This window comes from Nerophis ophidion, linkage group LG14 (genome assembly GCF_033978795.1).
Source record: "Nerophis ophidion isolate RoL-2023_Sa linkage group LG14, RoL_Noph_v1.0, whole genome shotgun sequence".
NCBI classification, from domain to species: domain Eukaryota; kingdom Metazoa; phylum Chordata; class Actinopteri; order Syngnathiformes; family Syngnathidae; genus Nerophis; species Nerophis ophidion.
In genome coordinates, this window is record NC_084624.1 from 16,070,083 (window position 1) to 16,085,053 (window position 14,971).

Genomic DNA, 14,971 nt, shown 5'->3' on the forward strand with positions numbered 1-14,971 from the left:
TGATCAAGTATGATACATAGAATGGACCTGCTATCCCCGTTTGAATAAGAAAATCTTATTTCAGTAGGCCTTTAAGGTAGATATATTTTCATGATCAGTTTCAACACCAAGTTCTGACACTACATGTCACAGATAGCGAACACTTGACTGGAAAAATGTACACTTCCCTGGGGAAACTTTTTTTCAAATTCCTTTTGTCTTTTCAGCACCCTCAAGGGTGACAGAGAAAATATCAATGTCATCAAAGAAAGGCCTTCCATGCTAGCCATGTTAGTCACTCCTTGAGGCATGCGGTTCCTCTCCCAGAATCCTCATGGTGTAACAAATGTGGTTTTTGCCTTAATTTGGTAGCATCCAGACTTCAGATCTAAAACTGTGAACCACTTGGATCCAATAACGCTGAAAAATATTTTTCAAGATTGAGATTGGCGTAGGCATCGTTTACAATTTGTAAATTCAACTTTTGACAATAAATGCAAAGCACACGTCTGGGAGGCAAAAGGTGACGATGACTCCATATTTATTCCAGCTTCAAGCATGGCTCATAAATGGCTCCGCACAGTCTCAACGTCAAGGGGGTGTATCTGCCTCACTTAATGCTAAAAGGGGTTTGATCTTTGAGATGGATGCAATATTTCATACAGTCTGTACAGCCATATTCGAGATTACAGTGGGAGAACACATTGGCTATGGTTGAGCTTGAATGTTATCCGGCCTTCCATTCAGGTGAAATTAGTCAGTCTTCCCAGTTAAACTTTGTGTTCTTACTCTGCACGTACTCTTTACAGTACCTACAGAGCCCTCTTGATTCTGATAGTGGTTAAGCTTCAGCAGCTGCAGGACTCCACGGTATCCTGGGCCGGTAGGTTGGAAGCATCACTACTATGGTAAAGCTAATATAAAAACGTATTCATGCCAATGAGCACAGGCACATCAAATTACACTCCTTCAAAGTCTTTAGGAAATGTGATTGTCACTTTCAGCTACCCCAGGTATGGCATTAATTGACCAGCTGGACTGTCGACTTGTAGTAAGTTGAAAAGGAGTTTCACGGGTTGGTCATTGATAGGTTTATTGTAGAAGGAGACTGTAATGGTGGTGACTTGAGAACCAGTGTCCAAAAGGCAATTCAGGGTTTGTCATGAAATATTGACAACTGCAGTGCATTTGGATCCCACCAGCCCCTTTGGAATTCACCTTGGACAATTCGTGTCTAGCGATATTTCTTTACATTTGCCTGTTTTTAAAGTTTTAAGTTTAAGTTTTAAAGTTATAGTTCCAATAATTGTCACACACACAAGGTGTGGTGAAATTTGTCCTCTGCATTTGACCAATTCCCTTGTTCACCCCCTGAGAGTTGAGGGGAGTAGTGGGCAGCAGCGGTGGCCGCATTTTTGGTGATTAAACCCCCAATTCCAACCCTTGATGTTGAGTATCAAGCAGGGTACCATTTTTATAGTCTTTGGTATGACTCGGCCGGGGTTTGAACTCACAACCTACCGATCTCAGGGCGGACCCTCTAACCACTAGGCCACTGAGTAGGTAGTACTTTCATCGGACAGGTTGGCTTGTCCAGTGTGTACGCCACCTTCCGCCTGAGTGCAGCTGGGATTGGCTTCAGCACCCTTTGCAATCCCGAGAGGGACAAGCGGGACATAACGGTTGGATGAGACAGGTTAGGTCCCGCTTGGCTTCTGTTTGGCCTTTAACGGAAGCCAAATTTAGTTTAAAGGGTTGTAATTGGAGCTGTTTTACTGTTTCCTGGCAAAGTTTTCTGCTTCTGTGCGACCAGAACTGAATTGGGGACATTTCTTCATGTTGGGTGGTTATGACCATTGTCTCAGCACAGAAAACACTAGCTTCGCTTGGGCTTGGATGGCATGGGTGGACGACAGTGTTGAACATAGTGCCAAATGGCGGTTTGTTATAGGATTGAGTGCACTTTGTCTGGATGTTGATTAACGTCTGCTGAATATCCGCTTGTTGTTGTGCCAACTGCTGAGTTAGTCAGGTTCGTTACTGCTTCTCCACCATTAAAACTGGTACGTGCAAACTGGGCGTGAGTGGTGGCTTTTTGCCCGGTTGCTCCTAGATGTTGCTTCATGCGAAGTGTCTTTGCTGATTCCTGATCCTTTTCGGTGTGTAAAAGCAGCAAAAGCTCAGCAGAAGGTGGTGGTTTGGATTTATTTTGCCTAAGTTGCAGCTTTGCTATCCAGCCATTGTCCCAGCACCCACAACAAAACTGGTTTCATAGGTGCCAAGAGCTGTCAGCTCCTCAACGCCTCCTCTTTTCATGGTGGCATTCAGGGCAACTTGTAGGCGTTGGGTATAGGTGGAAACTTTCTCACTGGTGTCCTGATGCCACTCCATGAATTTGGCAAAAAGCTACTTTCCATCCTGGACAATGCCATATGCAGTAGTGCTGGGCGATATGGAAAAAAATTTATATCACGATATGGATAATTTTATATCACGGCAACGATGAACCATGAAAGCTATTGTACGCTTTCAGTTCTATGAAAAATTTAACAAATACATGACCACTTGCCTTTTTTCTCACTTTATTTGCAAGTGAAATAAACAAATACATTTGGTATAGCAAACAACAATAAGCAACAAAAGACATTTTTCATGTTTTTAAAACACATTTTTAAAGTTTTTTTTTTTAGTTTTACAAGGATTCAACTTTCTCTGAAGTGCAGTCAGAACGTTAAATCATAATTAAAAATAAACAAATACTTTTGGTATCAGATGTAAACAATTGGAATACAAAATCTTAAAGTGCTCGTCTCTGGAATCATTAATGTAAGCCTTTAGTGCAGTCAGAACGAGAGTAGATCACAATGAAGTTTAAACCAATACTTTTGGTTCATCAAGTGTACCGGGACCATACCTTTAACACTGAGGCGTGCGATGGCGTCTGTTATTTGTCGGTAACTGTGGGATGTTTTCTCGTGTGGTTTGATTCATACCAGAGCGTCTTGAATTTTTGGTTGATTGGGTTTAGCGCTGGTAGCATTGATTGGTGTGACTCTTGCCTTTTGGGTCTCAGTGTACTCCTTTTTGTGGTGTTTTCTGAGGTGGTATAGTAGAATAGGTTTGGATATGACCATTTTCTGCTCTGAATCCGTCGCATTGAAAACAAAATAAAGCCAGATTGACGAGCTACCTCCTCGTTTGGGTAGGAGTTTGTCCTGGGACACCGTCTCTGCCTCATGTGTGTAACCCAGGTAACCAGCAACGGCGGGAGACGCTGGACACAAAGGGCATGTAAAGCAGCGTCATGTCGCAAAATCGAAAGAGAAATGTGAGCCTACATATCAACGTCAGAAAATATTGTTTTCTCTCCCGTTTGACACAAAATACACTTACTGAATGTGCAATTATTGTTGTTGTTACTATAAATCATCTGATGATACAAGCCCTATGGATAATATACAGCCTATCACTTGAAACGATAAAAATAGAAATGGCACAATAAACATTTTTCTATCTTGCCCACAATATGTATCCTATGCCCAGCACTAATAAGCAGGGTCAAGGTTATCCAAATATACTTTAGGCATTGTTGGAATCTAGATGCTTGATTATGTCTGTTGCTGGGGGTAGAGGGCTTTCCACGATCCTCCTCGATCGTTGGAGGTCAGATACAGATGGATCTCTCAGCAGTAGTTCAACTCCTGACCTCCAGGTCTCCCAGTCAGATTCACTTGAAGGTCTTGGCAATCTTCCAGAAAATACTCTGAGCACGGCGTGGCGCAGTGGAAGAGTGGCCGTGCGCAACCCGAGGGTCACTGGTTCAAATCCCACCTAGAACCAACCTCGTCACGTCCGTTGTGTCCTGAGCAAGACACTTCACCCTTGCTCCTGATGGGTGCTGGTTGGTGCCTTGCATGGCAGCTCCCTCCATCAGTGTGTGAATGTGTTTGTGAATGGGTAAATGTGGTAGTAGTGTCAAAGCGCTTTGAGTACCTTGAAGGTAGAAAAGCACTATACAAGTACAACCCATTTAATCATCATCATTCTGTACAATATGATGTACGATATATCGCTGAATCTCAGGAGGTTGGCTGACTTGCTCATGCCAGTCTGGGACGGCGTGGCGCAGTTGGGAGAGTGGCCGTGCCAGCAACCGGAGGGTTCCTGGTTCAATCCCCACCTTCTACCAACCTCCTCACGTCTGTTGTGTCCTTGGGCAAGACACTTCACCCTTGCTCCTGATGGTTCGTGGTTAGGGCCTTGCACGGCAGCTCCCGCCATCAGTGTGTGAATGTGTGCGTGAATGGGTGAATGTGGAAATAGTGTCAAAGCGCTTTGAGTACCTTGAAGGTAGAAAAGCGCTATACAAGTATAACCCATTTACCATTTACCTTGATTCAATCCTTGTTGATAGGACTAAAGTGTTTGTGGCTGGAACATTTGAAAAAGGCGGATGGGATGGTGTGGAAGAGTCTGTGTCTGTTAGTGGCTCGTCCTTCTGGGTGGCCGGAACAAGCTTATTGATAGCTCGTCCTTCTGGGTGGCCGGAACAAGCTTATTGATAGCCAGCCCGATCGGAGTCATCAATTATGTTACGGTCCCCTTGCCCTTGTTTAGTTTTTAAAAGGGGCGCTATTGACTTACCGGTTGCTATTGAAAAGTTTAACAAAATAATTGCTACTACAAATTATAGAGTCACCAATACATCGAGTCTTGGCAACATAGGCGGCAGGTGCGCGATGCGCAGAGCAGAGCGAGAGACTTACGATACATTAAATATATGGTTCGTATTGCACTCAAAGTACTCAAATCAATTTTTATGTACTACATATAGCCTGCCATAATCTAGGATGAGAAGGACAAACAGCAGAAGATGGATGGATGGAGGTTGGAGCATAAAAGAATGCTTTACTGACATATTAAATGCTGTGTGATTTGTGGTTGCCGCTCTTGGTCTGTGCTTTAAGAAAAATACAATCATTAATAAATACTAAAAATATTACTATGGCTAAAACTACACAGATAAGACATGTAGCAGGTAAAACACACATTGTTAAAGATAAAACACAAATTGTAACAATTTGTTTCAGAATTCAATCATTTCATTTGCACTGGTTTTGCGCTACATGGGTGGGGGTTTATCTCTGCTATCAAGCCAAACAGCTGTGTGCATGTCTATTTATCTGCATGGGCACAGAGCTGAGACATTTTGCAGGGCTATATGATTGTTATTAAAATGTTTACCCAAGTTTGAAGCGCAAGTGTTAATACTGTTTTTCCACCTTTGGCAAGGCTTATTTTAAAGCACAGCTTACATGTTTGACATACCTTCTTTATTAACCCATAGAATTGTCTATACCTGCCATTTTTACTCTCCACACTGTTTTTCCTTTTGCGATGTGTGAGGTTGCGTGCGGTGTGTGAGGTTGCACGCGCTGATACTCTAAACATGCTCCGCAGCATGTTAAGTCACCGCAGCATGCAGATGACAAAAATTGGCCTGAATTCATTAGTACCCCGGTACTTTATTAGTACCCGTATATCATACAACCCTTATACCCACTACTGCAGAGAAGACCATGCACACTAGGGAGTATACTACTGTCTGTGTGTATGGAAGCAGGTGTTACCATTTCAAAAGGATGGACTCATGTTTAATTTCTTGAGCAAAACGTAGTCTCCAAAGAATGACTCATACATATTTGATTTGAATTAAAGAGGAACTGTCCTAAACAAGACTGTAATTTTACTGTAAAATATCTGTCTAGTGTGTACTTACTCAGTCCCATGCAATTATGGTCTGATTGTACATGTTTGTTTGTACTCCTTTTAGCAAGCTAAAGAAGTTTGTTCGCTACATCCAGTCAAAGCAAGGAACTTCCCAAGAGGAAGAACGACAGAAGAAATTGAAGAGATATGAAGCTGACCACTTTCTGGAGCCATTTGCAGGGCTAACACCGGAATATATGGAAATGAGTGAGTACTACCTATGGATCTGCATTTCATTTTGAGATGTTTTATGTCACGTAAAATATTTGACCAACATGAAGAACTTACTGTTGAACTGCAAAGGTGGGTAACGTAGCAACAAATTGTGAACTTTTTATTTAAGTCAGAGAAAAAAGTAACCATCTAAATAAAATAAAATAATTAGTAAGTATTCAGTGAAAAACAAAAACTCAAGTATGTGAGTAACGTCTGTTTATGTCGTAACTTTTTTTGGTGGTAAACCTCAGAAGGGACAAGTGGTGAAAAATGGATGGATGGTTGGATGGATACACTTGGTGTACACACCCTGTTGTGTGTGTGTTTTTCAAAGTAACTTGACTATGGCATGTACTACTATAAAAAATAAGCATACTGTACAGTCGCTTATGACGTTAAACAGGGCTAATGTTCATATATGCGGAGCTAAAACAAACATCTACAACTTACCACAACATGTTTTCTGTAGTTCAATCAATCAATGTTTACTTATATAGCCTTAAATCACTAGTGTCTCAAAGGGCTGCACAAACCACAACACAAACCACTATGACATCCTTGGTAGGCCCACATAAGGGCAAGGAAAACTCACACCCAGTGGACAAGGCCTGTGGAAGCTGGGGATCCACCAACATCACTACTGAGCCTTCTGCGAGGTCAGCTGGCGTAGAGTGCCATTTATGACGAGTCTGGAGGCTGGGCAGATAATTTCTCAAGAAACTGGACCAGAAGCGATCCGCCAGCACCTGTGAATTCCTCCATGGACGGCGGCTCAGTAACTCAGTCTCTGGGTATACGATCTGGGGCAAGGACCCATCTGGCCGCCCCATCAACAAACTATTGGGGGTCACAGGATCGAGAACTGTGAGGCTGGAGGAGACAAACCCCAATGGCATTGAGTTAAGAATCCCCTCTACCTCCAGTAGCACGGTCCGCAGCACTTCTTCTGAGACTGACTGAGTTCCCACAGTGGTGTACAAGGCGGTCTTTACGGAGCGGATTTCCCTTTCCCATGCTCCTCCAAAGTGAGGTGGTGCGGGGGGTTTGAAGTTGAAGTCAACTTTTTGCTTGGCAAGTTGCTGTTGCAGGTCTGGTGACAGGGTGAGCAGTCTGCTGCCTGATGTTACGGGCTTTCCTGCTTTCAAGAGCCGCAACTCCTCTGGGAAGCTCTCGCACTGCGCTTGCTTATGATATGAGGGTCTCAGCATTGCGATAGTCTTCGCCAATGTAGCTAACTGCCGCCCCATGCACAGTAGCTACCAGCAGCTCCTTCCAGGTAGCATACTGCTTCACCTCTGCGTCTGGCATACTAGGTGTTGTTAAGGTGACACCGCAAAAAGTAGACTGTCATAGCTCGGAGGCATCGCCTTCCTGTTCGACGTTGGGCTTGACAGGCCACTCATCTGAAGTCTGAAGGAGGAAGGGGGGGCCTTGGCTCCACCTGTTCGGCTTGGTCAGGTCCTGTAGAGTCTTTTCCCTGGTGATGTCGTCAGCTGGGTTCCCAGGCGGTGGGACTTGTGAGGTCCTGTATTTCGGCCACTCTGGTACCAACGAAAATCTTGAAGCGACAAGACTCTGACTGCAGCCACGCCAGCACTGTTGTAGAGTCTGTCCACAGGATGGTCTGATCGATCTTCAGTGTGAGCTCTTTCTCTAGGGGTTTAGCTAGTTGAGCTCCTGTGACCGCTCCACACAGCTCCAGTCTGGGTATGGAGAGTGGTCGCTTGGGTGCAACTCTGGACTTGGCGAGTAGGAAGGACAGATGGACTTGACCTCGGCAGTCCAGCATTCTCAGATACGCCACCGAGCCATAAGCCATAAGCTTGTTGGCAGTGGAAGGCTGAAAAGTAAACATATAAATGTTATTTTTCCTAGTTCATAGGTAAATATTGAAGAGTTATGACATCATATCAGTTTTTACAGTATGTAGTTTGCATGCAGTCATTGACTGCCAGGCTTTGTTTGATTAGTGAAATGGATTCATGTGTGAGAATTCTCTCTAACGATCCAAATGAATGTCTTTGCAAGCAGTAGATTATAAATAAATACAATAATAAATATGATATAGATAAATCTACCGATTGGAATGAAAGTCAATGTATCAAAGTAGTAGTGTTTTTTTCCCTCATAAAAATACTGAAGTAAAAATTAAGGTACATTAAAATTACTCTGTCAAGTACAAATTTAGCCACCAAATGAAACCAAGTAAATGTAGTGAACCCATCATTTATTCACTCCACATTAGCACACGATAGTGGTAAGCCTCATTTGTAGTCTTTGCTGCCCTGTGGTAGACTGACGGAAACGTGGCTGCTAATGCATGCTTACCTCTGATTACCTCCAAAAAGTCAGTCACATTCATACACTGGGAGCAGGGTGGGAAAAATGTGTGTAAAGTGCCTTGCCAAAGGACACAAAAGCAATAACGAGGATGGCTGAAGCTGGATTCAAACCAGGAACCCTGAATTTTCTGGACAGCTGCTCTATCATTTGAGCCGCGCCACCCGTCTCGCCGCTCTCTGCTCGCTCTGCTGTGCCGCAACCACCGGGCATGCGCTCTACGTTCCTGCCTTGTAACTCTCCCAGCACTGCCTAAGAAGTGTCAACTCTTCTCAAACATTGACTGTGGGAGATAGCATAAGTAGGAATTCCAGTCTGCTGGAAAACACTTTTACATCATTATTACAAAATACAGGTGTTGCATTTTTTTTTCATTATATAAACAACTCGGTTAAATTTATAAAACTACCGTAGTTTGTATAATTTGTTTTACTATTGTATTGTTTTTAAAACAATTCTTATCAAAGTTTTTTTTTTTTCGTTCTAAAAGTCATGAAGTGAAGTGAATTATATTTATATAGCTCTTTTTCTCCAGTGACTCAAAGCGCTTTACAGAGTAAGACCCAATATCTAATTTTTGCATTTAAACCAGTGTGGGTGGCACTGGGATCAGGTGCGTAAAGTGTTTTGCCCAAAGACACAATGGCAGTGACAAGGATGGCGGAAGCGGGAATCGAACCTGCAACCCTCAAGTTGGTGGCACGGCCGCTCTACCAACCGAGCTACACCACCCCAAAAAAAGTAATGTTGAATGTTAAAATTGGGACGTTTAGGTAGGGCTAAGCACAAATTACATTCATTTCAATTAATTTCAACGGACGGGGCTGAGTTAAAATACGAAGATTAGAGGATAGGAGCTTGGTGGTGGAAAGCAATGTGCTCATAGATTGAGGTAGTAAACGGTAGTTCTGTATTCTTTAATTCCATACAATATTTTGATAAAAACTAAGTAAATAGTTCAAAATAACATCGACAAACTTTATTGATCCCAAATGGAAATTGTTTGACACGGTAGCTAAATTATCTCTATAAATTTTGATGACTTCTGGTTTTTGAAAACCCCAAATTTAATGAGGATCTGAGGTTTTTTAATAAGCTGTAAACCATAATTTACAAAATGATATCAAAAGAAGACTTAGAATGTCTAGATTTGCATTTTACATATTAGTTTCACCTTGTAAATCATTTTTTTAGAATAAACAAACCTTTGCTAAATGTTATATTGTTTTAGTTTTACCTGTATAACAATAACAGCAATAGAATGGGAGAACTTTAAAAATTAAGCAAAAAATCAGTAACTACAATTTAAATATTTCTGGGTCTGAGGTGGTTAAAAAAACTCTCAGTGGCAGGTTCCTGGGGTGGATGAGATCTGCCCGGAGTTCCTTAAGGCTCTGGATGCTGTGGGGCTGTCTTGGTTGACAAAACTTGAGTGAACATTGGGGGCTGTGCCTCTGGATTGGCTGACCGGGGTGGTCTGCCTTCTCTTTAAGAAGGGAAAACTGAGGGTGATATCCTATCCTCAGCTTTACCGGGAAGGTCTTTTCAGGTATACTGGAGAGGAGGCTACACCAGATAGTCGAACCTCGGACTCAGGAGGAACATTGTGGTTTTCGACCTGGTCATGGAACTGTGGACCAGCTCTATATTTCGCGGCAGGGTCCTTGAGCGTGCGTGGGAGTTTGCCCAACCAGTCAACATGTGCTTTGTGGACTTGGACAAGACCTTCGACCGTGTCTCCACAAGACTTCCCTTGAGTCTTGTAGGGTATCGGTTTGTGGCAGTCCGTTCTCCGTATGATGTAAGAGCTTGGTCCGCATTGCCGGCAGTTAGTCTGATCCGTTTCCAGTGAGGGTTTGACTCCATCAGGGCTGCCCCTAGTCACCAACTCTGTTCATAACTTGTATGGACATACTTTCCAGGCACAGTCAGGGCGTTGAGGGGTTCCAGTTTGGTGGCTGCAGGATTAGGTCTCTGCTTTTTGCAGATGATGTAGTCCTGATGGCTTCATCTGGACGGGATCTTCAACTCTCACTAGACTGGTTTGCAGCCGAGTGTGAAGCGACTGGGATGAGAATCAGCACCTCCAAGTTGGAGTCCATGGATTGTGAGATAGAAAAGGGGATCGGTGTATCGTCTCCAGTGATGCAGACGTGCATCATTATCCGTTGTAGTGAAGAAGGAGCGGAGCCAGGAGGTAAAGCTCTCAATTTACTCTGTTCCCATCTGGTCAAGATGCCCCTCCCCCCGGAACACCTTCATGTGTTTAGGGCACGTCCAACTGGTAGGAGGCCACGGGGAAGACCCGAGACACAATGGGGAGACTAGGTCTAGTCCCCCCAGGCCAGACTAGGCTGGCCTGGGAACGCCTCGACGAGAATAGATAACTGGATGGATGCTCCGATCTTCCTGGGATTTGGGATTGGTTCAGGTGTTAAGTGGGACTTTAATGCATGACAGCTATGGCGCCATTATCGCTCCCTGTTTTAAAAAATATATATATAACTTACTTAAACATGCTCCGATCTTCCTAACACCCTTGAAGATGGGTTGGAGTATTGGTTGGGATGCAACTGCATCGCTGCCCTTGTGGTGAAAACCTAAAACAATAATAACTTCCTTACAAATGCTCCAATCATCCAGAATTTTTTTGATGATGTGTCAGGCAATGAGTAGGTGTCATGCGTGCTGTCTGACTTGTGTGCACCCTGCGGTGCAGTTGGGGCAAACTTACATTCAATGCTGCTCGCAGATATAATTACAAAAGTAATATTTACATTTAATATTCAGATATACAGGTGCTGGACATATTATTAGAATATCATGAAAAAGTTGATTTATTTCAGTAATTATATTCAGAACGTGAAACTTACATATTATACCAATTCATTACACACATAGTGATATATTTGAAATGTTTATTTCTTTAAATTTTGATGATTAGTACTGACAATTACTGAAAATCCCAAATTCAGTATCTCAGAAAATTAGAATATTAGTTACAACTAGTACCAAAAAATATTTTTTAGAAGATAGGCGCCAGCGCCCCCCGCGACCCCGAAAGGGAATAAGCGGTAGAAAATGGGATGGGAAATGTGGGCCAACTGAAAAGTATGAACATGGAAAGTTTCAGCATGTACGGCAATCAATACTTAGTTGCATTCCCTTTTGCCTGAATTGCTGCAGCAATACGGCGTGGCATGGAGTCCACCAGTCTGTTGCACTCCTCAGGTGTTATGAGAGCCCAGGTTGCTTTAATAGGATCCAAGGTTTTCATGTCCATCCGTACATGGAAACCGTTTATCATGGGTCATGTGGGTACTTTCTATTGTAACAATGGTTACAATTTGTCTTTGTCTGAGTGATGTCACATATTCTTCCTCTATCTTTTTTATGTTTTTGCCAGTCATTCAGTTTGGTTTTGTCACATTATTTGTGGCATCCTTCCCCTTGGCTCCATTATTTGCTTTGCTCAACAACATCATTGAAATACGACTTGATGCCAAGAAGTTTGTGACCGAGTTGCGGAGGCCAGTGACAGCAAGAGCGAAAGATATAGGTTGGTACAGTAAACGTACAACTACAGTATATATATATATATATATATATATATATATATATATATATATACATACATATATAATTTCTCCTTGAAAATTAATATGATTTTCTTTTTTCATATTCAGGTATATGGTACAACATCCTAAGAGGGGTTGCCAAAGTGGCTGTCATTATCAATGTAAGTGAATTTGTTTTATATACTGTATGTGTAAGTACTACAAAAATATAAATGTAAATAGTAATTCTAATTAAACATTTCAGTCATCGCTTAGTATGTATGATTTACACTGTACATTTACAAACAATCCATTGTCTACACAATAATCATTGTGTCACTTGTTTAGCATTAGTATTGTAATATCCCCCCAAAAAATTACAAGCGCATTTGATGAATATATGATCAACATACATTTTTAAAGTAAATTTATTTCAATACTTCACGTTGCATTTAATAGATTTAGTGGACAAAGCATGAAATAGGGTCGTCCTGATACCAACATTTTGGTACCGGTACCAAAATGTATATCGATACTTTTCGAAACCTTTTGATACTTTTTCAAAAAAAAAGAAAGGGAACTCCCAAAAAATGCCTAAAATTACTTTTGTTAAACAGAAAATCTTACAATACATTACACAGGTTATGGCACTCAAAGAACAATTTTACAAGGTTAAAATATAAATTAAAAGGTATTAAACATATTTACAATTTTCAATATTACATATTGTCTGCCATAATCAACGATTAGATAAAAATTTAATAAAAATCTTGACTGACATTATATAATAAATGCTTCCTGATTTGTACAAATACAATTATTAGTAAGTACTAAAAACAAAACTCTCTATAATCGTACTCAGATAAGACATGTAGCAGGTAAAACACACATTGTTGAAGACAAAACACAAATTGTTGCAAAATTCAATCATGACTCCAGACGGGTGGTCTTAACTCCGCTAACAGTTGGCATCAAGCCAAGCAGCTGTGTGCGTTTCTGTGTATCTTCATGTGCATAGCTGGTTGACTTATGAAAGTAGTGCAAAGTATGTGTGTTTGCGAGAATGGCAACGTGTTGGCTGAGTGACGTCAGTGAGCGAGTGGGCAAGTAAAAAAAGAGAGAGGGAACAATGAATGGGTCCGGTTGTCTCCTGCCAAAGTAATAATAAAGCAACCAGATTGTCACAAATCGGGGGCCTCGTCATTCTGAAATCCAAAGTGAAGGATTTACATCTTGTATTTAACCAGATAAGAAACCCATTGAGGACAAGGATGACCTACGTTAAGACATACATTTTGAAATGCATAAAAGAGAACTGTAAAACAATAATGATTTACACCTTTTGAAAACACAGGCACTGAGCAAAAGTCTCTCGCTGTCTATTTCTCAGGATAGAACGGAAGTAGTTCAGAGAGTTTTGTCTGCTATGCAATCCATTTTGTCTGCAATGCCAATAGCTCTTTTGCCAAATTCAGTCCATACATGAGGAACAGTTAAAACATAAAAATGTATGCAAACTTCCAGCTTCTTCAGCGTCTCGCCATCTTCTGGCCAACTGAAGCAAAATCTCACTTGTTGGTGTCTGCATGGATTTCATACTTTTGCAGCACTGCACAATGATATTTCTCATAGCTCATTGTGTCATCAATGTCCATTGCAACATATGCTGATTGCACTTTACCAGTCAACAGTGGCGCTAAATACAGCGCCCAGTCTCCTTGAGGCCACTGACAGGCATGGGCAATTTTTTTCAAATGGGATTAAATGTTTAATGTCTTCACTTTCTTTGTAAGGCTGCATTTTGGGGACCTTAATACCTGAAAACCACACCACACTAGGATTGTGTACCACGCTAGTTATCTGTGACCTATCCCGCTCAGGCACCTTTTGCCAATGCCGTCTCCTCCAGGGAAGACATATGCTGCTGGCAATCTTGACACATCAACAAATTTGCTTCCACCGACCCTCCTGGCTGGTACGTTTCTCCTCTAATGTGTGATCGGCTTGTTGTTTTATCAAGCTGCGCACAAGGTCTGAGAGTTCTGCTATGCCCACATCATCTGATGCCTGGGCTGGTTTCCAGCATTTTGCACTTGCGCTGAGAGACACTTGATGTTTCTTCTGACGCGATTACATTTTCTCCGCTGCCTCCTGGATCCCACCACTGCTACCAAGGGTTGTAATGCGGCGTCCGAGGGCCAAAAGATAGGAAGGCAAACATTCAGTTTGTTGGAAGTGTGGCGTGTTTGACAAAGCAAGCCTCAAACATGTGTAAAACCGAACAAAAAAAGTCAAAGTAGCTACTTAAACAATCAAAAGTTCAAAGCAAAGAATCTACTCACTCTAATCACGGAAGGAAAGCATGTGTTTTGGCATCAGCATGTCTGAATTGTTCACAACAAAATGGCACCCCACACATAACCTTCCTGCTTTTCCCATATAAAAGACCTATGTGCCACTGTTGCCTATAAGTTTGCTTACCAACACAATCTAACATTTCTACATGTCAAAGAGTTAGCCAAAATAGCGTGTCGTCATAGTGTTAAAATAAAGGAATCCAAAGATACTATTGCTATCTAACCCTCATATTTCTCTGATTCAAACCTAAGATTAATTAAATACAAAACAAAGTTGATCATACCAACTGTTGATGTTGCCTCACCAGAAATACTTGCTGGCTCCGCTTCAAAAATTTTTGAAGATGAGCTGCCACCACATGTAAGAATCTTGCAACAGTTAAATAAATACATTTATCTGATACAAAATTAAACCAGTACTCTTATAAATGCTAGCAAACCAATAAAATAATGACGTGAATTAGACCTGTTGAGACGAGTGATGAGTATCAAGTTCAATTGCGTTAACTAGAAATTTCAATTATGGCACTCATTTTTTTAACAATCGATTAACACAAAAATTTCCTTTTTGAATCATGTGCCGTGTCGTAGTGGAGGGATCTTGGCTGCAGTTCACTTGCTACTTATGAGCCACAAGTGTCAGAGTTAGTTGGTGACAAACCTCAGGATGCAGAGAAGGAGGCAGGCATGGAGTGAGAAAACATGATTTTATTAAAATATAGAATAAGAACAAACAAAAGGGTTCTAACAAAG

The 14,971-nt window shown here is 41.7% G+C and overlaps 1 protein-coding gene across 7 annotated transcripts in view; it reads left to right on the top strand.

Annotated features, from left to right (window-relative positions):
- The window catches only part of LOC133568194 (anoctamin-1-like), a 198,580-nt gene that overhangs the window by 165,550 nt on the left and 18,059 nt on the right, over window positions 1-14,971 (top strand). For all 7 annotated transcript variants that reach the window (XR_009809548.1, XM_061919957.1, XM_061919953.1 and 4 more), the window contains 3 exons: window positions 5,813-5,955; window positions 11,711-11,863; window positions 11,991-12,043. Coding sequence is in view for 6 of the 7 variants with exons in the window: in XM_061919957.1 (XP_061775941.1) it covers window positions 5,813-5,955; window positions 11,711-11,863; window positions 11,991-12,043 (349 nt within the window). In the remaining variant the exon portion in view is untranslated. The remainder of the gene's footprint in view (window positions 1-5,812; window positions 5,956-11,710; window positions 11,864-11,990; window positions 12,044-14,971) is intronic.